A 25210-nucleotide genomic window follows, 5' to 3' on the forward strand; every position below is an offset into this window, starting at 1 on the left:
GCGCGGGAACAAGAACCAAATGGCCCTTCCGCTTTGACTCACGTTGACAACTGCGCTTTATTTTGTCTAAGCCTTTTCTCGGTGTTGAACGGATGTTATGGCAGTTTTCTTTTCTATTTAAATGAACAAAATATATAGCTCTATTACAATGGATTAGTAATAGTGAATTCAAGGCGACCATCGCCGAGAACAACAACGTCCACATCCCCAAGATCGTTAACAATGAAGTCAGCGCCAGCTTCTTTCAATTGCTCGAGAGAGTGGGTGGTCAAGCAAGCAATGCTATGCATTCCCGCTCTTTTAGCAGCCTCCACGCCAGCTGGGGCATCCTCCACAACCACACAGTCCGCTCCACTAAAGCCCAGCATCTGACCGGTTCGAATGTACCTTATATACGCAATACAATTAGCTTGGTACAACTCCTCCAGGTTTCCACATTTTCAGTAAGGCTTACCCTTCAGGATCAGGCTTTCCATGCTCTACTCTATCGGCTGTAATCAGAGCCTTGGGAATGGCCATGTTGCATTGTTGCAAGCGGGCTTCGGCCATATAGGACTTTGCGGATGTACAAATTCCATATTTGTCATGGGGAAGGGCGGAGAGGAGGTTGGGAACACCTGGAAGAATGGATACACCCTCGGATTCTAGAGTAAGTTTACGTTCATACATGTCAGCGATCTCTGGCGTGGCATGGTGTGGTGTCCAATATTTCAAAGTATCAATAGTTCGACGACCATGAGACATTTCTAAAATCTAGGAAAGAGGAGAACAGGTTAACATAAACCGGTTTGCTCCAAGGGGGACAACTCATAGAGAGGGAAAGGCTTTCTCTATGAATATATGAACAGTTAAGTTTACCTTCTGAGCGTCCAAACCATGTTCTTCAGCATAACTTTTCCAGTGCTTTTCAACAAGAGGGGTGGTGTCAATGAGGGTACCGTCCATGTCAAAAAGGACGCATTTCGTTATTAAGGTCTTGCGATTGGATGTCATTATTCTAATGATGTGTAGCTGGGGAATATGACAGCAACCGGCAGGACCCTGTCGTTAAATACACCAACGCTGTCACACTTCCAAATACAGTTTAACCGAGGGATCAATACCGAGCCAGCGGGGATCGATTTTGTTATATACAATTGTTCTTGTTCTTTATTTTGAAGATACGACAAACCAAGTAATACGTAATAGAATAAAAATTGTAAAGTATAGAAACCTACAACTTGGACTTGGAACCACTGCTGAGGATGTCTCCAAGCTTGGTAGCAAGCATCATCTGACCCTTGATCTATGATAGAATTAATAAGCACAAAAAATTAATGGATGATCAAAATAACTCCACAATCTAAATACAACTCTCCACGAAAAATCGACACGCGGCACTTACCTTCAACTTTCCTTGCATGTAAGCCTTTTGACCATTGAGCTTACCAGATGCAAGATCCATGAAATCAGCATCCTTGATGACGATAGTGACATCGGATTTACCAGGGGGCTTGCCCTTGCCAACATCACCCTTCTGCTTGAGGTCGATCCACCAGGTTTGGGACTTGCCTTCACCGTTGGTGATATCGAATTGGAAGAGAGCCTTAGCCTTCTTAATTTGCTCTTGCTTTTCAGCATCGGAAGCACCATCCATTTGCTTCTTGGCTTGTTCGAAAATGGAGGAAGCGGCAAATCCGGCTTCTCCAACATTGCTAGATCCAGCATTGCCGGCGGAAGGAGCAGCTTCAGGAGCGGCACCACCGTTAAGCTCAACAGCGGCGTTGCTGATACAGATTACATCACGCTCAACGACACGAGTTTGGAAAATGATCTTGTTTCCTTCCTTCCACATTTGAGTCTCAAGAGTTTCTCCAGGGAAGACATGCTTGGCAAAGCGGGCCTTGATGTTCTTGAAGTTGACAGGATCGTTGTTACCGAATGCCTTGAGGACATGCTTACCGGAAACACCGAATGAGCAAAGACCATGGAGGATAGGAACGTCGAAGCCACCCATAGCAGACATGGAGGGATCAATGTGCAAAGGATTGAAGTCACCGCTGAGACGGTAAAGGGCAGCTTGATCTTCGTTAGTCTTCTCAGTGACGACAGCATCAGGCTTGCGGTTGGGAGGTGCGTTAGCTGCAGTGGCAGCTCCGCGGTCACTACCCTTCTTGGGTCCACCAAAGCCACCAATGCCACGAATAAACAAGGTGAACTCGTTTTCAAAGAGGACTTCACCGCTCTCATCGGTGGTTGTGACGCCGAGAACGACTGAAGCACCCTTGCCCTTGTCAAGAACTTCAATGACCTTAGCCTTGGATTTGAATTGGCCACTGGTAGGAATGGGCTTCTTGAGGGAGAGGAATTGTTCACCGTGAAGCAACATCATCTAGTAGAAAGAAGCAGAATAAAACATTATATACGTCAGTAAATGCATCAAAGGACAGTGTTTGGTGGTAATTCATTACTTACAGGGTTGAAATCGGGCAAGAATTCGCCGAAAGGAACAGCATTCATAGCAGCGAAGGATGGAATAACACCAAAGGTGGGAAGAACAGAGAAGTTTTCGTCGTTCTCATAAACAAAGTTGAGGTCAGTTCGCTTGCAGCCAACACCGAGAGCATAAAGGATGACTTCCTTCTCGCCATAAGAAAATTCCAAGGTTTCAAAGTCAAGCTTCTTAGCAGCTTCGATATCAAGGCCACCCTCAGACTTGTTTTCCTTGGCAGCAGGAGCTTCCTCAGAAACATTGCCAAAGTTCTCCATGAAGCTCTGGAAAGCCTCTTGGGTGCTGTTAGGGTTAGTGGCACGACCATCTTCGAAGTCAACAATCTTGGCCCAGTTAGCAGCAATTTGTTCAGGGTACAAAGGCTTGTTGGCGGGGAAGCCGACACCACCGGTTCGTTGCCAGCGAACCTTGGCAATCCATCCACTTCCAACTTCGAAAATGCTTCCAGTTTCTTCAGTGTTTTGATGAGCGAGATATCCAATGAGAGGAGCAACATATTCAGGCTTGAAAGCCTCAACCATCTCAGGAGGCATAACAGTAGCAGTCATACGAGTACCGGCATTAGGAGCAATGACGTTGCAGATAATGTTGTTCTTTCTGCCTTCAAGAGCCAAAGTCTTGGTCAAACCGACGATACCGAGCTTAGCAGCAGAGTAGTTGGTCTGTCCAAAGTTTCCGTAAAGGCCAACAGCGGAGGCAGTGTTGATGATACGACCGTACTTTTGCTTAAGGAAATGGGGCCATGCAGCCTTGATGACCTTGTATGTTCCTCTAAGATGGACACGGTGAACAAGGTCCCAGTCTTGATCGGTCATTCTGGCAAAGGACTTGTCACGCAAAATACCAGCATTGTTGACAAGGATATCTACTCTGCCGAAAGCCTTGAGAGCCGTTTCGACGACCTTGTCACCATCTTCCACAGAGTCATAGTTGGCCACAGCCTTGCCGCCGGCCTTGCGAATTTCTTCAACGACAACATCGGCAGCCTTGGAATCTTGACCTTGGCCAGTGTGAGAGCCTCCGAGATCATTGACAACTGATTTTCGAAAACAATGGAAATGAGACATAATGAAATTGCCATGGGGTTATTTCAATTTCTACTTACCAACTGAGGCACCGAGATTGGCCAGCATAAGAGCATAAGCTCTACCAAGACCACCACCAGCGCCAGTAACGATGGCAACTTGGCCATCGAAACGGAGAGGTTCGGCTTTAGGGTTGGACTCCAATGCTTTGGCTTGTTCTAAAAGGCCAACGAAGTCGGTATCGGTAATAGTGGAGGGGTATTCAACACCTTTGCTATAGTCAGTGATCTCTTCCCACTTAGCACCAACAGCAGCAGGGGTGAAAGTATCATCAGCCTTGAACACAGCGCCTTGAGAACGTTCCCATCTCAATTTAGCAGCGAAACCAGCACCAACTTCGAAAACACCACCATTTTCTTCGGTGTTTTCGTGGCAAAGGTATCCAACAACAGGTGTGACGAATTCAGGCTTGAGTGCTTGGAGGATATCCGGGGGCATGATCGTTTCAGTCCTGTGAACGGGGAGGATAGCAAGTTTAAAATCAAACAGGGTTGACATAATGACAACACCACTGTGCAGGTCACATAGACATTACTAAACTTACATTCTTGAAGCTGCCATAGGAGCAATGGTATTGCAGTGAATATTGTCCTTAGCACCTTCCTTGGCGAGTGAGGAAGAGAAACTTGCCAATGCCAGCTTGGCTACGTGAGAAAGTCACAACTTAGCATTTTGAGCGTAGATGGTTAAAATTATCACATGGCTATAAATTGAAGAGACATATTACCAGCACTGTAGTTTGCTTGACCAAAGTTACCGTAAAGACCGGCAGCAGATGCAGTCATGATGATTCTGCCAAACTTTTGCTTCTTGAAAATGGGCCATGCGGCCTTGGTGACCTTGTATGAGCCGCGGACGTGGACGGCTTGGATGAGATCCCAGTCAGCATCAGACATACGGGTGAAAGACTTGTCGCGAAGGATACCGGCGTTGTTGATGATGATATCGACACGTCCAAAGGCCTTCATGGCAGTTTCAACAATCTTGTCACCGTCCTCAACAGAGTTGTAGTTGGCGACGGCCTTGCCTCCGGCCTTTTGAATTTCATCGACAACGACATCAGCAGCCTTGCTGTTAGCGCCGCCTCCAGTAGCTGAGGCACCCAAGTCGTTAACAACAACATTGGCGCCACGGGTTGCGAAGAACAAAGCGTATGCTCTTCCAAGGCCTAATAAAATACAAATACCAGCCGTGGTGAGTTACAGAAACCAAAACGACAAAACGACGGGTCGATACACACCTCCACCAGCTCCAGTAACAATGACAGTACGTCCGTCAAATCTCAGTTCAGAAGCCATTTATAAATTTGAAGAGATTGTAGGCTCGTGAATGATCTTTTGTAGAAAGAGTTGCTCGAGTTAAACGACACTTATATGAATGTCGGAGTATTAGCACACTTTCACATGTAATATCCACGTGAAACGGTTTGTCAGAGGAAATCTTCTCCAAATGTAAGCCTTTAGACGAAAGACATGGGTTTCTTCCTTTCTCAAGCATTTATTATATAGCTGTTTTGGAATACTGTGATATACAATTGCAGTGTATACAATATCCAGACTAGTATTAGAGAAGTGTTTGTGAAAATCTATCTCATAGCAGAATGTTCTCTATGTAAGCTTCACGTGTAACGTTGGAATTGATTACAGGGCCACTTTACTTTCACAGGCGTGAAGTCTGGGGTAGTAGCGTATTGGTGTTGATGACATGTTTACCTATAATTTGGGAGTATCCTCCTGGCTCTCAACAATTGATCGTATGAATGGCCATACTTGCTTGCGAGACCACTTAATGTTATGTTGTCTCCATACGCCAAATGGTTGTTTGCTGTTTGTTTTAAAAATATCATCTGTTAAGCGTCGCAATTGAATCTCTTGATTTTGTTCCATCTTTTGTAATATGCCGTTCAATTTCTCGTTCCGAACAAGGCCTAATAGCTCTCGTTGGAATCCTCCTTGGTTTTCTCTGTCAAAGGCTGTCATAATATACGCTATGTCAAGCTGCCGTTCGTCTGCCCAATTGTGCAACGCCGTTTCCACTGAATTAGATTTGTTATTTCGCTCTATCCAGCCTTGGAGATACCATGGCACAGCGCTGATACCGACTTTGTATCCATTGTCAGTTTCCCACTCTTTGTAGTCTTTTCGGAGCAAGTCACGGTCATTGAGATGGTGTATATTGGATTTCGCAGTCTGAATGTCGTGAAAGTAAGTGTCAGAATCAAGAGTCACATGTTGCTTTAATAGGTTGGCGGCCATGACATCGTCGTCCGTAGTACGATTATATTGGGGCTGCAAATTTACGCTGTCGACAAGTATGGGAGCTAACGCCAGTTTTGCAAGCGATTCTAATTGCTCGTCCTTGGAATTTTGTAGCACGTCTTCATGATGAAGCGCAACTAAGCTGGAACATGATCCACTAGGTTTGATGGTTCTGAATAGCTCGGTACCGTACAAGTGTTCATCAACATGATGATCAATAATACCACTAACGAGAGGCGACCATTTCTTCTCATCCAGTGAGAATGGATTGGCAAGCTTGTTGTGGTCAACCAGAATTAATTGGATTTGTTGAAACACATCTGATAAAACGGACAAGTCAATTGTGTCACTATAGCAAAGCAGTTGCGGATCAACGGAGGATTTTGACAGCACAAAGCCGGCCTCTGGTCGCAATGCGAGGTCATTTTTCGGTATATTGACAAGAGGCAAGAAGAAGTCTTGCTTATTTTTGCTCTTGTGGTCGCTCAGGTACGCAAATGTCAAAGCGCTGGCAATGGAATCCAAATCTATCGGAAAATATAATACGATCAGCCGACTAGTGGATTCATGTAGGGCGATCAGGTCAACTTACCACCAGATTCATTTCCTGTTATAAGGTATAGGCTGTCTTTCGAAGATCCAGCGTGAATGGCTTCTTTCACTCTACCAAGTGAATGGTTCAAAAAATGGTTGAGGCTCTGCATTGCAAGCTTTGAAGCAGTGATTTTGGTCTCAGCAGTGAAAAAAAACCCCCTCTTTATACCTCGAATTAAAAAAAAAATTACCCTTTACCCAAACTGAATTTTGCAACCGTTGCTCATTATCGGCCATGGAAACTTTACAGCCTCCTGCTCACCTCAAATCTCGGAGGCAGAAGGAGATGTGGAAGAGACAATTACTCCAAAATGTAAAAGAGAGACAGAAAGCCCAAGAATCGCAGACTCCGTTCCGCATTGCTGAGCGTAGTCTGCAATCAAAGGTTGCTACGCCTGATCGACCACCAGTCGTTGACTTTACCAACCTAGAAAACAACCCTCCCGAAGTTAGAGCAAAACTCATAAGAGTTGAACTGTCCCACGATTTGCGTGAGATATGCCCCTTGTTTGGACGCACCGACGACGATTGGTCGAAGCGACGTAGCATTGCCTACATCCATTCAGATATAGAGGGTACGCTCAACTTAATATCATACATGGACTAGATTATTTTTAATGACTTTTTCATTTCTTAGGCCTCATATTTATTCCTAATCCATTTACTGAGAGTGCTCAACGTCAATTGATCTATAATTGCCTTCAAAAGTATACACAAGCGCCAAATTCGTCGAGTTTGGATGCACATTACGAAGTTCCCGCAGAAGGCGTTTGGAACCTCTATACAAAGAGCCGACGCTGTGCATCTAACGAAGACGACTCTCAATTGCTAATAAGTCGAAAGTCAAGATCAAACAATGGTCAAAAAATACCGGAATCTGCAGATCCTTACGACGCACCTTCCACGTCAGGCCAGCAGTCGACCAGCATTGAAAAGGATCCTGACATCGCAGATATTAAATCAGAACCTTCACTACATAAACCTTCTGAGCTATTGCATCCTTCGGAACTCATCAGAAAACTGCGTTGGGTCAGCCTTGGCTATCAATATAACTGGTCAGAAAAAACCTATTTCTTTGACCGACCTATACCCGTCCCAGAAGAAGCGGCGAAGTTAAGTATTGCGATCGCCAAAGCAGTTGAAGGAATAGGGTATCGTCAGGATGATGGCTTCCGATGGCAAAACAATTACAAAGGAGACAACTATGCACCTGAAGCTGGAATTGTCAATTATTACCAGCTTAAGGACACCTTGATGGCTCATGTCGACAGGAGTGAACTTAATATGGAGGCGCCATTGATATCAATGAGGTAAGTGTACACTAATATCCATTGAGTATCATGTCTTGTCTATTTTTATTAATTCGTTATAAAGTCTCGGACACAAATGTATATACCTCATAGGCGAGCAAACTCGTGATATAAAACCTCACGCCATCCTTCTGCAAAGTGGAGACGTCATGGCAATGACAGGAGCAAGTCGCAGCGCCTTTCATGGTAAATCATTCTATTTTTGTTGAAGTTAAAAGATGAAATTAGAATATATAACTTGTGCTGACGCTTTTCATTGAAGGTGTTCCAAAAATACTGGATGATGGTCCGTCGTTTCTGCAGCCTGGCACAATCGACGAAAACATACCAGACTGGGATGTGTATGGGGAATACGTGAGTAAAGCCCGTATCAATCTCAACATTAGACAAGTCAATGTCGACTCTTCGTCCACATAAATATATTAGACCGCCCACATATTACAACGTATTGTCGATCGTACAACAAGCGAGAACATTGCGCGAATGCATCCGAATAACGCTACATGTATTAAAAGGCTGTACATTAATTGAGTGGGTAGACAAAAGCCTTTGTTTGCATCATTTGTTCGAAAAGGAAGAACAAGGAATTAAAAAATAATTCTAATCTATTGATTGATATATATCTGCTCTTTTGCAGCAATTATCCACTCACTATTGCTCACGTTTTATTTGAAAATTGTTTTTATTATCTTTGTGCAATTTGAATAAGTACACAATAAATCTATGTTATCGTCAACTCAACTTTTACACCTCGCCAGCATTGGGGACAATTTCAACATAGACAAATCCTTCCTTTTCCAATGCCCAACGAAGATCTCGCAAATCTTCACTACGACTGCTAGCATCACTTCCATTCCACATGCCTACAATAGCACCTCCTGAACCCGGGAACTTGGCTACGCAGTTGTACTCCTTGGCAAGTTCGATCATGCGCAAGTTGGCATTGCCAAGTGCAGCATCACCATATACAGCACGGCGCAAGTTGAAGTTCGAAGACATCAGCTCAGCAAATCGCTTGTGATCACGCTGTTCCAGGGCATCCTTTGCGTCGGTGGTAAATTGTGCAAATTGACGCATGGCTTCCACAACCTACAACGATAGTAAAATGGATGAGTATACGACATTGCTCCGCTGGCGGACGGACGGATTAAAACATCACTTACAGCTGGTTCTCCATTTGCGAATCTTTGTCGAACAGAACTGTGCACTTTTCCTGAATCCTTTGGGTCTGCAACATAAGCAAGCCAGAGAGGAGGGAGGTTGTCCATGTTCAGTCTCTCGTACTTTCCGTATCCATACTGATCTACCTGTTGCTTGCCAAAGTCCATGAAGACAAGACCACCGTATGCCTGAATGACTCTGTCTTGCAATCCAGCTGAAATGCCGAGCTCATCTTGTTCAGCAGATAAAACCAAGCTTGCTTGCAAGGGCAGCGGGATTTGTTTATCAGTCACTCCATAAAACTTAAGTAGAGTCTTCCAGAAGGCTGAGATAATAGCAGAAGAACCAGCGAGACCAACTTGTCTTGGAATATTTGTCTCGAAAAGTACGCTGAAGCCTTGCTTTGTGTTGATGGCAATAGCGTTCTTCTTGCAGTGAGTGAAAAACACTTTGCAGCATGCCTGGAGCAAGCGATCGCCATTGTCATAGCCATCCGTCTCAGAAATCACTGCCATCGACTCGATGGAGCTGAACAAATGAGGGTCGGCTACCGGGTTAGGTAGAATGGAAATGGTTGTATATTCAACTTGAGACAAAGGATTTGGTATGAGTGTAACCTCGGCCCAGAAGTTGGAGATTAAAAGAGACATCGTTTTTCCTAGATTGGTAGTTTAACCAAAGATGAACGTCGGACTCTCTAAATATCATTCCAATCCGTGATTAGTTCTTACCGTAAAATCCATCGCTAGGGTTGCCCATCAAGCCTACGCGTGCAAAGGAACGGGTGACAATCGGCTCTTCCTTATGATGTGGATAGTTTTCTGGAGATCTGGGTGGAATATTACTATTCAAAAGCTTCTCCCACTTCTCCAGATATTCCTTCAGCGTTACACGTGGATTGAGGTAACCGTGTGCTGTGACATAATCGACTTCGATAGCCTTGACATCCTCTTCTTGTTCGTAAAAATTGAATATATCCTTCTCCAAGGAGACAACGGTGTTATCTCCAGAAACCACCTGCTTCGCGTCTTGATGAACCTTTCGCAAGTAAGGTTCAAGCTGAGTTAAGCGGTCATGTCGAATGACAAAGGCAACTGGGCAGATCAGCAACTTTCTTGCGTCAGTGGCATCCTCTTTTGTCAACAGGTCAGAATTTGCCGCTACAGCAATGCGATGGATGCGAGGATCATCCCCATGCTCGGGAATGTGATAGATGACTCTACTTTCGCCATTAGCTTTTAAAGTTTCCAATAACTGATGTCCGCGGGAATTGTCAAAAAGCAAGTCCGCTGGGACGATAGACAAATCATCATTGATGTCCTTTACTCGATGTACAAACGATATGTCCGAAATTGCTCCCTCGCTGCCACCCATACAAAGCAAGTTAATATGAATTTAGTGCGTTATACAAACAAGGGTATATGCATACCTGAAGCCGCTATTCAGAATGTTTTCCTTTGGGAATGAGTGTCCACTTGCCCAACGTTCAAAGTGCTTGTATCTAACCAACAAGACCGTTAATTATCCCAAACGAAATCAAAGTGGACCGAACTGTGAACAATGAAAGGAACTTACGAGTGAGCAGTAGCTACAATGTAAATATTGCTGTATATAGCTCTAGCTTCATCATACCACCAGGAAAGTGCTGGTCGTCCCGAGATGGGTAACAGACATTTCGGTACACCTCGATACCTCAGGAAGCGATCAGTGTTCTGGGACTATTTTCCACAATTAGCAACGGAGTCCGGTGAACGATACAAGTTGCCAATAAAATTACCTTAATATCATTCTCTAGTGTTGTTGAAGCATACGCAGTAGCTAGTATTACTAGTGTTCCGGTCATTGTGAGATGACTTTATTTGCGGGGATGAAACGGGTGTTAGCGGCCATGAATATCTTTCCTGGGCCAGGAACACTGAACTGAATTTGGTGAGACTGTTTAAATTTTCAATCCCCGAAGGCCATTCAACTTACTTTTTGAATGGGCTGACGGAAAATTCCTGCTGGAAGCCATTTTCTTTTCTCGGCTGCATTCCTAACGTTTTTGCATTGGCGCCTCAACCATTGTTACTAGCCAGTTGCTTGTAGCTTCTGATACCGGTTGCTTTGGTACAATGGTAAGTGTCTGTTACATTTTATAAAATGTAGACCTCCAACCCACGATATCGAACCACCCATCAAACTGAACGACCTATCATCAACTTGCACCAATTTAATGCATATGGTTCTCCCAAGTATGCCAAAAGTCATTCAATGAAAATAGCTGTTCAAGACAGTGTGGATGAAGATACACTGGTATCAATTGGAAAGACTCTTCTTTTCATCTGAGCCTTTATCAACTACATCATGCTATCCACTCATGTGGGCAACCATCTGAAGCAGTCAACGTTAACATACCAACTTTACAAATGCCACATGATGACTTTTTTGACATGTATGATAACACTCTCATCCATTTTTCAGACTATTTTTTTATTCCATTGTCGTCGTTGCCTGCAAATTTTTTGGCTTGCGCAAGCTGACATTTTAAAAAAGGAGGCCATATAACTGAGTTTCTAAGTCAACGTGACTTCGACGTCATCGTATGAGATTGCAACGGTTGGGGGGAAGGGAAAATTTTTCAGTGTTTGCGTGTAGTTTATAGTACAATTGTACAACGATCCTCTGAGTGCCAAGAAAAAAAAGCCGGTTTGAGTGCAAAGGAAATAGAAGCTACCGCTCCATTTCAGAAGCAAGAAGCACTAAATCCCATTAGCATTCGCAACGTTCCAGTTGCTAAGCATAGCGGGACACATACTATATATTACCTCTGTGTGCTCTGAATTGACCTAGTAGTCATCAATCAGCACAGATGGTGTCACGATTTCGAGTTAAGAAGCTTTCCCCCAAGCACCCGCTCACTATCTACAAAGAGTCTCAACTCCCTGACATCCATGACATTGGGAACCTTCAACGTGCAGTACCTCTGATAGAGACTGGCGTTGATAAGGACGAGGAAGACGAGGTTAGTACTGTCTGTTTAACGATTTTTTTCCCATGAGCCTTTGTGGGCCCATAGAGCCTCTTGGTTTGTCCGTCTTGGTCTGGCATGCTGCTGCGGTGGTTGCTGAGTTTTTATAATACTCTATATACATCCCTGCCCAAACATCCCCAATCCAACCCTATCACCGCCTAATGTGGCAATTCTCCTTATGCATGATTACTGAAACCCTTACTTTCCTTTCCATTTAATTAGCATGACCTTCAAGCTGCCATTTCCGCCGCCCAAGCTGCCGTCACCACTGGTGAAGCGGTCCAATTATATATTCCTACCCCAGATGCATCCATCACAATTGATGATGCTGAATTCCAAGCTTTATACAAGAAGCCATTCAATCAACCTGGAAGTTTTATAAAGTACTCTACCACGGTCGAGGATGCCATTGGATGTCTGTATGATATGGACGAGGATGACGATACGTGGTTGAAAGCGTACAATCAAGACCATACACCTAAAATATCCGAAGATCAATTTGAGCAAGTCATGTGGGAATTTGAATCACTTGCAAACGAAAATATGCCCTTCCTAAGTGTGGTAAGTTAGCATTTTTTCTTAAACGGTTCCATATAAGCGTGAGTAATATAAAATTCTAATTTCCCAAAAAATGGTATAACAGGATCCATCGCAAATACCGCCGTTTGATGAACTTGAGTCCCATTTTAAAAAGCCAACCTTGCTACCTCTTCAAACAGCAGCTAAGAGTATATATAATCATTGGAAAGAACGCCGAGTTCAAAATGGTGGCAAGCCTGTCAATGCCGTTTTGCGTTTTGAAGAAACAGGTGTTCGTAACGATGCCGACCCCTATGTCTGCTTTCGTCGTCGTGAAACCAAGCCGGTTCGCAAAACTCGCCGTACCGATCAACAATCTCTCGAGAAGCTTCGTAAACTGCGGGCCGAGATGGAAACTGCTCGTAACTTGCTCGAGATGGTTCTTCGTCGAGAGAAGATGCGCAAGGAGAGCTTGGCTCTAGAACACACTGTCTTCGACAAGAAATGTGTGCTTCGGGATATGCAACGACAGCTTGGTATCAAGGAAGATGAAGATTTACTGTTTAGTAAGAAGAAAAGGAAGATGTCGACGGAAAGCGGGTCTGGGTTAGTGGATAAATCTAATTATTTCCTGCAATTCATGCTTATGTGTGTCACGCCTTACTCATCACCCATCTTGTTTACTCCCCACTGTCCCCCAAAAAATTATTTTTCATGCAGAGCGACTATCAAAATTCCTCTTAACAAACTCAAACGTGACGGGTTTGATCTACATGAGAAATCTGCTGCTGAACTTGCTATCCTGGCTGAAGTTGAGAAGCGAAAGGAAGAAGACAGTGGCTTTGAAGATATAACCGATGTAAGTTTTGTGCTGCGTCTAAAACTATTATGCTATCTGTCATGTTACCTAACGTCATTTTTCAACTCAGTCTCCATATCAAGGATTCCCTATATATTTACCATCCAGATTCTTGCGCACAGTTTCACCAAACAAAACTATATCGGCCAATGCACCTGCTCGCCTCAGCCGGCCTAGTTATCGCAAGCGTATGGGCCGTGGTGGACGTATATATATAGATCGCACTGGATTTGGCCGTCACCATGTAGAGTCCGTCAGTGGTAAAACAAAGCCGTCTGATCCATACGAGCGCGCTGTAAAGCGATTTAAATACGATTCAGATGAAATGACTGATGATGAAGAAGATGTCGATGACATGCAAGACAGGTATGATCCATGGCATGGTGGCCTCATTGCGTTCGTCTGAATAACACCCAAAAAAAATTTTTTTTTTGATTGATCAAACAGGTTATTGCGGCATCAATGTCAGCTATTGACCGAGCCGGACCTCCGAAGTTTGGTAACCATACCGTTCATTAACCCATCTATGACTTATCCTCCCGGAGGTATGATGGCCAACCGATTGAACACAGCCGCAAAGCAACCCGTAGCCAATGTTCAACGACCTACTAGTGCTACGGCCACCAGTCCATCCATGACAGCTCGTCCCCTTAATGGTGCTCCAACATCACCTTTGCGAAGACAAAATAGCAGAACCAAATTGACACCACAGCAACAAGCTCTTGCTATGACGAATGGTATGATAGCGGCCAATATGGCTGCTGCTGTGAATGCACCCAACAAGGCGTCTTTGCAGCTAGCTATGCAACAGCAGCTCCAACAGCAGTTACAAGCCTCAGGTGGGAACTTACCAGCTAACATGCAAGCTGCTTTGCAAAAGAAGATTCAAGCTGCAGCGTTAATGCAACAGCAACAACAAAGAGCAGCTGCTGCCGGTACCAACGGAAATGGAAATCTGAGTCTGTCGCCCATCCAGCAAGCCAATATGCTTAAATCAAACGGACTAGGCAATGGACAAAATGGAGCTATGAACCTCAAGTTACCCAATCGGCCCAACAACATGATGCAGCAAGCTTTCAATGCTCAGCAGCAACAACAAGTTGGTGCACCAAATGCCATGAATCTTGCCCAAAACGCTGCGTCTCAGGCATCTTCTGTTTTGCAACAAGTTGCTTCGTTACGGAACCAAGCAGTGAATGGCACGTCACCCGTCATGATGAACGGCATGCAAGCTAACTCACCGCTCTTGAATGGGTCACCGCAGTTCAGTCAGCAACAACTCCAACAGTTGCAGCAGCAACAGAAACAAAAACAGCAATTAGCCCAGATGCAAGCGGCTGGAACGTACGCGTCACCCATGCTGGGACTACAGTCGTCGCCGGTCATGATCTCTGCCGGAGGTAGTCCTCAACAGATGGCCTTGCAGTCTCCTACGCTTCAAATGACGGCTCAGCAACAGCGTCCAATGTGACCGATACTGTACAATATCCCCTCCTCTTTCTCGCCATAATCCATAACATAATTCTCCCTTTGATAACTCCTTTTTTTCTTTTTGTACAATAGTCGCTACTTCCTCCCCCCTTTTTTTTTGTGTTTCCTTGTAAACGTCTGCTTTTTCTTGGTCTCTTCCGCACCTGTGTTGTTTAACACCGTTTTAACCCCTACCTCATTCAAAGAAAGTTGCCCATATTCTTTTACAGCCTTCCATATCATTTTCTATGTAATAAAGCGGACGCATCTGAAAAATCGCATTTGCATTCACATATTTGATAGACATTTATCTACCAATTATTGTTTATAGTGGGGATGGGTTTTTTTAAAAATTACTGTCTAAGTGTGTAGTTTTTTTGGTGGCATGTTATAGCGACTTGCGACTAATTATCATGTGTATAGCAGTTGGTGTGGAAGGATGGCATGGAAAAGGGAGAGAGTTGCAAATGATTGGTTGGGAATATAAGCGTAATGGTACATGCATATGAAGACAGAGTGGTTTCGAGCAGGTTCGTGGGGGGTGAATGAGAGGATGGGATAGCAAGAGCATCTAGGCTGTTGCTTTACTTGATGGGAGCACGCACTTTGACGGATTTACCTTGGGATTTGGCCCATTTGACACAGGCTCGGTTTTGCTGGTCACAGAGAGTCATCAAGACTTGCCGTTGAACGAGCTCGGTAATGGCTTCCCAATCGTCAATTAAATGACATTCCTTCATTTCAAACACCGACAGGCGTTGACAGTGCTCCAGCACTTTACGTATACTCCTATTGGTCAGTTTATGACAATTGTTGACAGACAGCCTTTCCAGACCGCTACCACGAGCATGAGCGAGCACTTCAATGCATTGGTCCGTTAAATCGCATCCAGCTAAACCTAGCACAGCAACATTTGTCAGCTCTGCAATGAGTTTGATCGATGCAAAAGTGATGCGACGGCCTTCTCGAATACGTCCAACGTTGAGATGTCGTAACCGGGGACAAGCCTGAGCAATTTGCGAGATAGAAACGTCAGATACCGCACCACATGCTCTTAAATCGAGGTGGACCAGTTTTGGACAGCTTTGAGCTATGAGCGATATACTTATGTCGGTGATTTGATGACATCCCGCGAACGAAATATTGGTGAGATTCGGGGTAATGAACGCCATGACGGTAGTATCGGCCAGGTAGTCGCAAATATACATATCGATATGGGTCAGTTGTCTAGCGTATCTTGCAACAGCGGTAAGTGGCTCGTTGATGGTGTTGTCTTTCACTTTACGGAGTGACAAATATCGCAAACCGCGACGATAAGACTCGATATTGGGACTGACGGCATCTTGGTCTAGCTTTGGTGCTTGCAATGCTAGGACTTCACTATCGTCATGGTCGCAATTGGTACATTCGTCGTCGATATGTTGGAATTTGTGAAACGCTCCCATGTCACAAAGCGGTAAAAGGCGACGGAAGGTGTGCAATGGAGGAGTCCACGAGGCAAAAACGCTGGCAAAGTCCTCGAATTTTTCAAAGTGATTCACTTGCGTATCTTCAAAGACCACCTTTTGCCATAGAACTCGCGCCGCACAGGTATGCCAGTCTCTACAGACGAGCATGCATGCATGCAAGCTGTTCTCTAACGCTACGTGTTCAAAGATCTGCTCCAATAGCTCGGGTAAAAACACCCCCTTGGGGGTGGAACGGTTGGAATAGATGTCTAGCACAGTCGACTGCACGTCGAGATCATCCGGTTGCGAATGGACAACGACAGACATTCAAAGCAAAGGCAAGAGTTGGAGTGAGTGAAAGGGGAGGAAAGGCGGAGTGTAGGCTAATAATTTTTTTATCATAGTCAAGGCAATGAGCTCCCCCAAAATTAAGCCCTCCATTCTTCGCTCATTCCTACTACTGCTCAATCTCCCAAATAAATTAAGCAAACACTGATATTGGTATCCAAATATGTGTATATATCCAGTTTATTGAGGACTTCTTATTTTTATATATATATCATTTTCATAAAATAAAATAAAGACTACCATCATAGCCGTTCCCCTTCATACCGACTGCGTTCCTTATTCTGGTCTTTGCCATAATATGAATTGTAGTCAAGCCTGACGACAAGACAAAGGAATTGGAGTGTTTCTGTAGCCGAGTAGTAATTGAGTGCATCAATCAGCAACTTCATATGATAACTAAAGTTTTCTTCAATCTTGTGGAGTGATCGGCTTTGGCTTTCCAACGTAATGCCACTGGTGTTGCCAAATTTGCCAGAGCTTACACCGAACTTTTCAGAGCTGTATTGCTTTTCAAGTACCGTGAGTGCATGAGTGAATTTGTCAGTATAATTTGCGAAGAGGACACAAGTGGTCATCAGTTTGCTGTATATCTACAATATAATAGGAATTTTTCGAAAGGTTAATTGATCCCATTTTTTTCTTTTTTTTGGAGACTCGAAAAAACTGACATGCCAGTCATGCTTACCCGTAACAGCTTGGAGTTGGTCAGCATACATTCCTTTAGACAGCTGTCCAAGAAATCAGAATGTATTTGCAATACTTGATCCACGGTAGAAACCTTTGAAAGGGTATCTTTGAGTTGATTATGATTGGGTTCCAAGATTTCATTGGTGATATAGTAAGAAAACTGCTGGACAAACACCGTCATGCGATTTCGCAAAGCAAATATTCGGTATTTCCAACCGTTGATATCGCTATGCTTGGAGGGTCGCTTCCACAGTGGCATTTTGTGCTCAGTCCATGCCTCACTGAGTAAACTTTCAGTATGTCGTAAGTACAAGTGGTGTCGGAAAATGAGCTGATACTTTGTCAGTGCTTTTCGGGAGATAATGAGGGAGAGAGGGAAGGTTACAGTGTAATCCAAAGTGAGTGCATTGAAGCCTAATGTGAAAGCGGTGGATATGTTAGTTTAGCAATTGAACCTTGATCTTTTTTTTGTTAACAGCTTATGCACCATACCATTGAGGACTTCTCGTGAACTACTGGATCCAACAACGCTACTAGCTGTCGAGCCACCGTCGCTGTAAAGTTTCTCAGACTGAGTGCCGTGGAGGCCATATAAGCTCGTTGCTAAGTCGCCAATGGTCTGTAAGCTATCACGTAGTCCAGCTGTCGCATTTCCTATCCATCGTCCGTCTTTGCCGCCAGCGGCAAGTTGAGCAGCGGATCCGTCCAGGCCAGCAACGTTGATAATTCTTAATAACTGATCAACCATCTTGAGAGAGCTCATCCCAACCTTGACATCCTCCTTGTAAGGATCATATACAGCCACAGATGAAGGATTTCTCAAAGTCAAATCGAGAAGCGACTGGAGACGGGTAATGACAATGTCTTTGGTAGGTTTTCTCAGTTCTTCCTTTGCTACATCCAGGAAAGGTGCAAGGAAATCAGATTGATCCAAGAAAAAGTATCGTTTGAGAGATCTGTTAAACAGGTTAGCGTTGGAAAACGATATAATTGAAAAATCAAGACTGAAATTTGGTTTTGTTTCATATAAAAAAAAACGTACCGAAGTCGTGCCAGAAGTTGCTGATCTTTGAGCAATAGGTCCAATAATGTTCGATTAGCATATTTATAAGCAGCCTCCAAGTCTTGGACAAATCTAAATGCAAGACATAACAGGATTTGCATTAGTAGCTGACGAGTCAATAGAAAGGGTAATTTTCCCGCATCTCACCGGCCACCATCTACAGCCATAAGGATATCGCCGCGCATGGAAATGCCATCAACGCTGGGCGAGGGTTTTTGACCAAATTCAGAACTGCGCTCAGTGCTGAAGGGAACATTCTCCTTGTTTCCTTCATTGCTTTGGGTATCAGCGGAGACGTCTCTTGGTTGAGGCGGTGGTGTGGGCAACTCTTCAGATTGCGGATCAACTTCATCCTGATTAGTATCCTGGGGTCCTAAAATGGTGATGCCACATTCCCGGACAACGTTCAAGTACTTTCCAGCAACCAGGATCTTGTGTTTGAGCGGCTCAAGAAAACTGGGTACTGCAACTTCTCGAATGGTATATCGCATTTCCCAATAAGCGTCGTTGAAATCCTCTTTCAAGTTTTCTTTTCTCACGTTTTTCTTTTCTTGCACCATGAATTCATTATATGGATCCTGAATTTCACCTCTATGGATCCAAGCATATAGGATCTCGAGGTACGGCAGTGACGCTTGAGAAAGTAAATAGCTGTATAATTTCTTGTTCTTGGGATCACTACAGACAAAAATACATGATACCATAAGAATGCCATACATTTGTTTAGCCAAATAAATAACGTTATATTGTCTTACCCGCTCATACCAACCAATCTCTCTGCAAGCATAGTGAGGAGAGCGCCACCTTTCCGATGATCTGATACTTGAATGTCGTTCTTATCTGCTTCAATCCCCTTTAGACCTTCCAATACAGCTTCAAAATCATTTTCGTCATCGTCACTGGATTTTCGCTGAATACCGGCCGCTCTTATGCTATTTGCCAATGTGTGTAGTGTATGCATTGTTTGTAAAGTAGGCTGAACATAAAACCAGAGTTTCTGGAGGGTAAAGGTTGGAGCTGATCGGAATTGATGTTCTAGCTGTGCTATTAAAATCAAGTACTCCTATTGAGCAGCAACAAACAGTGTGTCAGCCTCGAAGAACGAACAAGTCGATGGTAGTGAGGGACTTTTCATGTGAAAAGCGCTTTTTTTTTCTTACCTTTAAAAGAGATCGAATGGCAGAGCAGAGTGCATGACTGACGGTACCGAATTCAAAGCGAGAATGTAATTCAACAAAGGCATCAACAGACATATAATAAGTGGCGATGGGGAGAAGTTTCTCTACAAGCTGCCGTATGCTCGGATCTGCACGAGGATGGAAAAGTCAATACAGCTACGGGAATATATTTGACAGATCCCCTTGAAATCATATCGTACCCAATGTTTCGTCCAGCGAGTATGCAACATCATCCCAAGAGATATCCGTCCCATTATCGGTAGTGGGCGCCTTTGAAGGAGCCGATTCATCCATTCCATTGTCATCTGATTCAGCATCTCCAGGTTGAATGATTTGCAGGTATTTTCCGTCGATGCCCTGAGCGAAGACAACGGTTAGAACACCTACTTATGCATGCTGATCACTATAAGCATACCGTACCATCATTATGTACAAGAGATCTTCAATCATTGAATATTCTTGAAGGTGTAAAGGTAAGGATCCTATTTCAGGCACAAAGTTATCTGACATATCCGCTCGCTGAATACATAGGTCATACGCAACATGTTTAGTGATCTTGTAAGGTTGGCGGTTGTTGAAGCTGATGTACCTACCATGCTGACGGCTGGCTGTATTCTAGTGTTCAAGGGTGCTTTGGCATAAAACCTATCTTCTTGTATTGAATGAACTGCAATATAGAATCGTGCGTCTTAGATACAGGGCTTGTATAATACATGCATATGCAAATGAAGAGCGATGGTTACTTTGTTCTGGAATGGTGGGTGGTGCAGTAAGAGGCGGTTCTATTGTCGTTAGAATATCTGGAGATGAAGCAGCTAATGGCGATGATAATGAACTATGGCGGATGTTTGCAATTTTGCTCGTGATCTGGGTGTCAGCGATAGTGATAAATGCATTAGCACTATGCGGAGAAAAAGGGGACGTGAGTGGTGAGTATGCAACGAATGTGGTACCTTATTGACCTGGCGCTCAGTCAGGAGAATGCCAGGAGACCTTGACTCTCGTTTGTCCATTGACCGAGCAGACGATACTCGATTGGAATGGCTACGTGGGCGTGACATGCAAGTGCGAGAGGTACAGTGAAGGATAGGGTAAAAAAGAAGGCAGACAGACAAAAATTCGCGAAACCACCTCTGGACTGTGAAAAATACCCAAAATTTTATGCTCATTGACGCGGCGTTCTTATTTTATTGCAGCCTGTTTTAATCCATGAACGCGTTCAATTCCGCCAGTTCGCGCTCTTCTTCCTCCGTTAATAAATCGTCTAGAGAAACATCCGCTTCCTTCTTCTTCTTTTTTGAGGCATCAGCGTACTCCGCGATGGCCGATGCTGCAGAAATCGTTGTAAGTAAAAACTGTCAACCGATATTGAGATATTTGATGGTGAACCATACCTGTCATGGACCATGATCGTACTGAACAATCTAAAGAACCAGTATATAACGTAGAGCCTACAATATCCATGCAGCTCACTTCATCGAAATGACCTTCTATATTGCACAGCTTTTTTGCAGACTGGTGGCAGCAAGTGAAGAAAAGAAAAGAAAATTTGAGTCGGGCTATAATGGACGATATTTCAACCGTGCAATGGGCTCACACTTACGGCAATGTCCCAGACTGTTATATTATCATCACTGCAACCTGTACAAATATAGTTTCCAGCAATTGCCAGACATTTGACAGTGTCTTGATGCTCTAAGGTAGTATCGCTTTCGCCAGTCTAGAAAAGTGGAGGCATTGTTAATAGGACGCGATGCTGATGTGGTATAAATTCCAATACTTGCCAGTATATTCCATCGCTTGGCTGTCTTGTCTGCTGAGGCTAATGTCACGAATCAAGAATACGCGTCAATGATCATGCTCAAATTGAACACGGTTTATATCTCCTTCCTTCCTGATTAAAAAGCCGTACCTGTCCACAATTCCTCATCCCACACGGTCAGAGCAAAGACATTAGTTTCGTGCCCTTCGTATACCTTCTCAGCTTGGCCGGATTCGACATTCCACTTTCGGATTGTGCGATCTGATGAAGCAGAGAATAATTTTGTGCCATCTTCGGATATGGCCAAGCATTCTACAGATCGAGTATGTCCCTTCAGATCACGGACACACTCTCCAGTTGTAATGTCCCATTGTCGGATGTGTGCGTCAGCAGAACCTGAAAATAAGAATTTGCCAACAAGCAGGATAGACTTGACAAAGTCTGTATGGCCAATGAATGTCTTCACGCACTCTCCAGTCTGCAATATAAGCAAGAGTAAGTAAAACGACATGTCCGTACACAATGACGTCCATTTAAGGTTGTCGATACAGTAACCCATACTTTAAATTGTTTTTATTGACCCAACCACCCACACTTAACATACCTTGACATCCCATTGCTTGACGGTCTTGTCCCAAGAACCTGTGAACAATGTCTGCTCATCTGGCGACAGTGCGATCGACGTGGCAGGACCATCGTGACCTTTAAAGATCTTGACTGCATTTCCGGTCTATAATGGTGTGACATTAGTGGTCAGATCTCGATGCGGTACAGCCGATCAAGTCGATGTGACAAGAGGTACCTCGAGATTGATTTTCCTTGCTGTAAATGCGGATTCCGCGATATAGCAGTATTTTCGTCCCTGAGATACTTTCAAGGCCAGGACCTTGGAGGGTGTCTTGACGGCGTTACCGGCGGTATAATTGTATTTTTTCTCCTTTTCCTTCTGCTTCTCTAACTCAGCATCGGTCTGGAAGAAATGTCCCGGGTTGCTACTAACGTTGGTCATGTCGATTTGGCAAGTAGATGAATAGAGCTGGTTGACAATTCTTTAACATTAATTTTGGTTCTCCGAGATTCTGGGTTGGAACGGTAAATGCTGAAATCAAAGCAATACATTTTGGTTTATTGTGTATTTTTTTTTTTTTTTGAAAGATTGGGAAGGGTAGTGAAGGAATGTTTACAACGATTACGGGTTATGATGGGAAGAATAATACAATTAAACTTCATCCCGTTCGATTACGTGCGTATTTGAGACTGTTAGGTTTAGTTAATTGACTGGGTATAGGAGGTGGCGACAGGTTATACTGGTTGCGTTGCGCATTAGGGTGAATGAAACTGAGATTATCAGGAATAACATCGTCAAAAGCCTTCAAAAGACTTTCGGAGCGAACTCTAGAATTACGCTGAACAGGACTTGATTGACCTTGATCAGCAAACGGGCCTTCGGAGTCAGAGTCTTCATCATTTGAATAAACTCTGCGCCTGGAGCTGTGTGAGATGGTAGCACTTCGTCTAAATGGGTTTAAAGATTTTCCCGAGTCAAAATCAAGTCCTTTAGTAAGAAGCAGTGATTCTCCACGATCGATCTTGGTTAACAGCTTTTGGAACGAGTCAGGGTCCATAGAAGCTCTTTGCGTAACGGGTGGTCTTGACTGAGACCTGGATACAGAAGAGCCAGAAAAGGGACTGTCCATGTCTTGCATATCGTCTAATTCTGATGCTGTGTGTGGTTTACTCATCATGAGTGGCTCGTTTAGCTCGGTCAAGAGAGGCGAGTTCGTGGACGCATGAGGCACAGACCGCGACCTTCCATGAGAATAAACCGTCTTTCCAGCTTGATTACCGGTAGATGGAGGGAGTTTATTTTCGATATCCAACTGCAGCATGGTGGGTGGTTCAGGATTGACCCAAAGAGGCTGCTGATTATATTGCGGTAGCTCCGGCACCCATGACCGACGGTCACCTACGTTGGCATGCCAAGAAGGTTGCCCATCCTGTGGGGTTGGAGTAGCCTGCCAAGACATTTGCGTATCTACCCATCCCGACGCCGAAGAGGACAGACTACCGAAAGGTTGTTGTTGCTGCTGCTGCATAGAGCCATCAGACGGAGGATTAAATGCGAGAAAATTTACATCGGACGGCGTCATCATAGCCGAAAACCGTTTTGAGGGTATATAGCCCGTCAAAGCACCGCCATCTGAGCCGTTGGTAAACGGAGGTTGGGGAGGCGATACGCTATTCGGCGACGCGGCCGGGTTAACATAACCATTGTATCCATACTGTGATAAAGGTCGGGAGCCGATATGCTGTTGGGGAAACCCGCCAGAGTTTGGCAAGGAGGGTAACGGGCCAGGAGCGTTTGAACGCTCCATTCTTGGCGGTGGGATATACGGTTCTTGCGGAGTGGTTTGTTGTTGCTGGGCTTGCTGTTGTTGTTGCTGCTGCTGAGCCCACCAGGCAGGGTCCGAGTTATTTGGAATTGGCTGATGGTGATTCATTCCGGTGGTAGGCCATGGTTGATTGTCATTAGATGGCACAGCCGAAGATTGCTGCGGCTTTTTAATAAGAGCATCGATGGTGTGAACGTCAAACCGCGGAACAGGTGCTATGCGCGATGTAAATCCCAGGTAAACATATGCTTCTTGTAAATAGGTGGAGTCAAGTGATATGAATAAGCCAACTTACCTCCAAGGTGAACCAGCTCAGGAGTGACCCTGCGACCATTCTGAGCATGAGCAATCAGTCTAAGCATAGCATAAAATTGCTCTTCCTTCAAGCCATCGGTAGCAGTATCGAATAAACGTAATATCTAGCAGATGCCGTCATCGCGCATCAGTACAGTTGCAAAGCTGGGAGGCACTCGTTCAATCAAACTTGAGATCAAACAATATATGTCAGCTTACCTTCTCTAGAACCTCGTCGGTGATATGACACCCTTGTAGAAATCTCAGTATAGTTTTGTTATCTAGTACCCCAATATTGAAAGGGTCAAGATCCTTCCACCATGAGAAATACTGAAGTCGCTCATGCTCCGCCAAGGCTGACAGCTTCAACTGTGGGACGGCGGGAGAAGACTGCTTTACTGCGTTATCATCTTCCTCTAAAAGTTTCGAAAGAGGTTGCTGTGCAGTTTTATTTGACCTTAATAAGGTGTTTTTGAGTTTGTTCATTGATATAAGTTGGGTAAAGTTAAAAGAAAGGCAATATGGAATTTCCAGTGCCGACATCATTTTTGTGAGATTTTCTGGGACGGTCATTGGGTTTGGGGGGAAGGTGCCACAGTATATTACTTTTTTTTGGTTCTACCACTTCAACTAATGGCCAACGAATCAGGAGTTACTGTTGAGTCACTGCAACAGGTGATCAAGGAGCGCTTGCAAGCAGACCATGTGGTATGTTGACGCAAGAATGCTTGACCTTGTCGATCAACGCGAGCACAAATTCAATAGCTTATTTTTCTTTGTCGGACATACAGGAAGTTGTCGATAACTCTGGAGGATGCGGCCAAATGTTTGAAGTCGTTATTGTTTCATCGCTTTTCAAGGACAAGCGTACATTAGCAAGACATCGCCTTGTCAATGACACTCTCAAGGACGAGATTAGTAAAGTGCACGCCTTCTCTCAAGTATGTTAACCTTTGTCGTGTCTTAGTCAGCGTTTACGCTAATTGAAGTCGTATAACTAATGGTTTTCTTTTGATAAACTCTTTTGAAATAGAAATCATACACTCCGGAGGAATGGACTCAACACAATTCATAGATTGCATGCCTTCCGTTGAAGTTATAAAGCCAATATTTAGTGATTTGTAATTTTGCTTTTCCGGGTCCATACATCTCATGACCGGATCCTCCATACAAGCCATGAAGTTGTATTGACGTAGGAAAGCTATCAAAGGTTAAAAACAATGTAGTGAATTAAATATTATCTTATACACCCTTTGAACAATTTTGTATCTCGCTCT

The 25210-nt window shown here is 44.1% G+C and overlaps 14 protein-coding genes across 14 annotated transcripts; 6 read left to right on the plus strand and 8 right to left on the minus strand.

The window, feature by feature from the left end:
• Position 1: 1 nt before the first annotated feature.
• On the minus strand, positions 2-1103 carry K450DRAFT_228009 (uncharacterized protein). The gene is made up of 3 exons (XM_051586838.1): positions 859-1103; positions 455-753; positions 2-387 (listed from the first exon to the last, which is right to left on the minus strand). Exons 1-3 carry the CDS (start codon positions 991-993, stop codon positions 144-146), a joined length of 678 nt encoding a protein of 225 aa, XP_051447235.1. The 5' UTR covers positions 994-1103; the 3' UTR covers positions 2-143.
• Positions 979-4936, minus strand: K450DRAFT_228012 (uncharacterized protein). Its single transcript, XM_051586839.1, has 7 exons — positions 4817-4936; positions 4304-4744; positions 4121-4220; positions 3597-4027; positions 2455-3527; positions 1385-2371; positions 979-1285 (listed from the first exon to the last, which is right to left on the minus strand). Exons 1-7 carry the CDS (start codon positions 4872-4874, stop codon positions 1214-1216), a joined length of 3162 nt encoding a protein of 1053 aa, XP_051447236.1. The 5' UTR covers positions 4875-4936; the 3' UTR covers positions 979-1213.
• Positions 4937-5033: 97 nt separating this feature from the next.
• Positions 5034-7003, minus strand: K450DRAFT_228017 (uncharacterized protein). Its single transcript, XM_051586840.1, has 2 exons — positions 6427-7003; positions 5034-6361 (listed from the first exon to the last, which is right to left on the minus strand). Exons 1-2 carry the CDS (start codon positions 6536-6538, stop codon positions 5289-5291), a joined length of 1185 nt encoding a protein of 394 aa, XP_051447237.1. The 5' UTR covers positions 6539-7003; the 3' UTR covers positions 5034-5288.
• K450DRAFT_228021 (uncharacterized protein) lies at positions 6392-8319 on the plus strand. Its single transcript, XM_051586841.1, has 4 exons — positions 6392-7003; positions 7066-7738; positions 7803-7924; positions 8001-8319. The coding sequence occupies exons 1-4, from the start codon at positions 6664-6666 to the stop codon at positions 8153-8155; spliced, it is 1290 nt and encodes a 429-aa protein (XP_051447238.1). The 5' UTR covers positions 6392-6663; the 3' UTR covers positions 8156-8319.
• Positions 8302-10897, minus strand: K450DRAFT_228025 (uncharacterized protein). The gene is made up of 7 exons (XM_051586842.1): positions 10874-10897; positions 10677-10814; positions 10475-10617; positions 10329-10400; positions 9631-10262; positions 8902-9557; positions 8302-8827 (listed from the first exon to the last, which is right to left on the minus strand). Exons 2-7 carry the CDS (start codon positions 10740-10742, stop codon positions 8483-8485), a joined length of 1914 nt encoding a protein of 637 aa, XP_051447239.1. The 5' UTR covers positions 10743-10814; positions 10874-10897; the 3' UTR covers positions 8302-8482.
• Positions 10898-10911: 14 nt separating this feature from the next.
• K450DRAFT_228028 (uncharacterized protein) lies at positions 10912-11907 on the plus strand. The gene has a single exon (XM_051586843.1). The coding sequence runs from the start codon at positions 11246-11248 to the stop codon at positions 11444-11446; it is 201 nt and encodes a 66-aa protein (XP_051447240.1). The 5' UTR covers positions 10912-11245; the 3' UTR covers positions 11447-11907.
• On the plus strand, positions 11450-12037 carry K450DRAFT_228029 (uncharacterized protein). The gene has a single exon (XM_051586844.1). It carries the CDS (start codon positions 11751-11753, stop codon positions 11937-11939), a length of 189 nt encoding a protein of 62 aa, XP_051447241.1. The 5' UTR covers positions 11450-11750; the 3' UTR covers positions 11940-12037.
• An 87-nt stretch (positions 12038-12124) lies between these two features.
• K450DRAFT_228031 (uncharacterized protein) lies at positions 12125-14859 on the plus strand. Its single transcript, XM_051586845.1, has 5 exons — positions 12125-12473; positions 12556-13037; positions 13152-13290; positions 13361-13656; positions 13738-14859. The coding sequence occupies exons 1-5, from the start codon at positions 12339-12341 to the stop codon at positions 14759-14761; spliced, it is 2076 nt and encodes a 691-aa protein (XP_051447242.1). The 5' UTR covers positions 12125-12338; the 3' UTR covers positions 14762-14859.
• A 485-nt stretch (positions 14860-15344) lies between these two features.
• On the minus strand, positions 15345-16535 carry K450DRAFT_269361 (uncharacterized protein; the record flags this gene model as incomplete). The annotated part of the gene is made up of 1 exon (XM_051592922.1): positions 15345-16535. One exon carries the CDS (start codon positions 16533-16535, stop codon positions 15345-15347), a length of 1191 nt encoding a protein of 396 aa, XP_051447243.1.
• Positions 16536-16721: 186 nt separating this feature from the next.
• Positions 16722-20840, minus strand: K450DRAFT_228038 (uncharacterized protein). The gene is made up of 12 exons (XM_051586846.1): positions 20438-20840; positions 20228-20351; positions 20078-20151; positions 19905-20003; positions 19685-19841; positions 19467-19612; positions 19062-19369; positions 18454-18984; positions 18286-18378; positions 17736-18199; positions 17242-17657; positions 16722-17146 (listed from the first exon to the last, which is right to left on the minus strand). The coding sequence occupies exons 1-12, from the start codon at positions 20651-20653 to the stop codon at positions 16799-16801; spliced, it is 2976 nt and encodes a 991-aa protein (XP_051447244.1). The 5' UTR covers positions 20654-20840; the 3' UTR covers positions 16722-16798.
• K450DRAFT_228043 (uncharacterized protein) lies at positions 20438-21273 on the plus strand. The gene is made up of 2 exons (XM_051586847.1): positions 20438-20828; positions 20933-21273. Exons 1-2 carry the CDS (start codon positions 20812-20814, stop codon positions 21162-21164), a joined length of 249 nt encoding a protein of 82 aa, XP_051447245.1. The 5' UTR covers positions 20438-20811; the 3' UTR covers positions 21165-21273.
• K450DRAFT_228044 (uncharacterized protein) lies at positions 20974-22312 on the minus strand. Its single transcript, XM_051586848.1, has 5 exons — positions 22049-22312; positions 21851-21976; positions 21269-21724; positions 21088-21204; positions 20974-20999 (listed from the first exon to the last, which is right to left on the minus strand). The coding sequence occupies exons 1-3, from the start codon at positions 22253-22255 to the stop codon at positions 21383-21385; spliced, it is 675 nt and encodes a 224-aa protein (XP_051447246.1). The 5' UTR covers positions 22256-22312; the 3' UTR covers positions 20974-20999; positions 21088-21204; positions 21269-21382.
• Positions 22309-24439, minus strand: K450DRAFT_228047 (uncharacterized protein). The gene is made up of 3 exons (XM_051586849.1): positions 24153-24439; positions 23935-24058; positions 22309-23854 (listed from the first exon to the last, which is right to left on the minus strand). The coding sequence occupies exons 1-3, from the start codon at positions 24417-24419 to the stop codon at positions 22473-22475; spliced, it is 1773 nt and encodes a 590-aa protein (XP_051447247.1). The 5' UTR covers positions 24420-24439; the 3' UTR covers positions 22309-22472.
• A 76-nt stretch (positions 24440-24515) lies between these two features.
• On the plus strand, positions 24516-25194 carry K450DRAFT_228050 (uncharacterized protein). The gene is made up of 3 exons (XM_051586850.1): positions 24516-24641; positions 24725-24874; positions 24967-25194. Exons 1-3 carry the CDS (start codon positions 24567-24569, stop codon positions 25006-25008), a joined length of 267 nt encoding a protein of 88 aa, XP_051447248.1. The 5' UTR covers positions 24516-24566; the 3' UTR covers positions 25009-25194.
• The last annotated feature ends 16 nt before the right edge of the window (positions 25195-25210 follow it).

The sequence above is a fragment of the Umbelopsis ramanniana genome (assembly GCF_025399195.1).
Source record: "Umbelopsis ramanniana AG unplaced genomic scaffold K450scaffold_10, whole genome shotgun sequence".
NCBI classification, from domain to species: Eukaryota; Fungi; Mucoromycota; class Umbelopsidomycetes; order Umbelopsidales; family Umbelopsidaceae; genus Umbelopsis; species Umbelopsis ramanniana.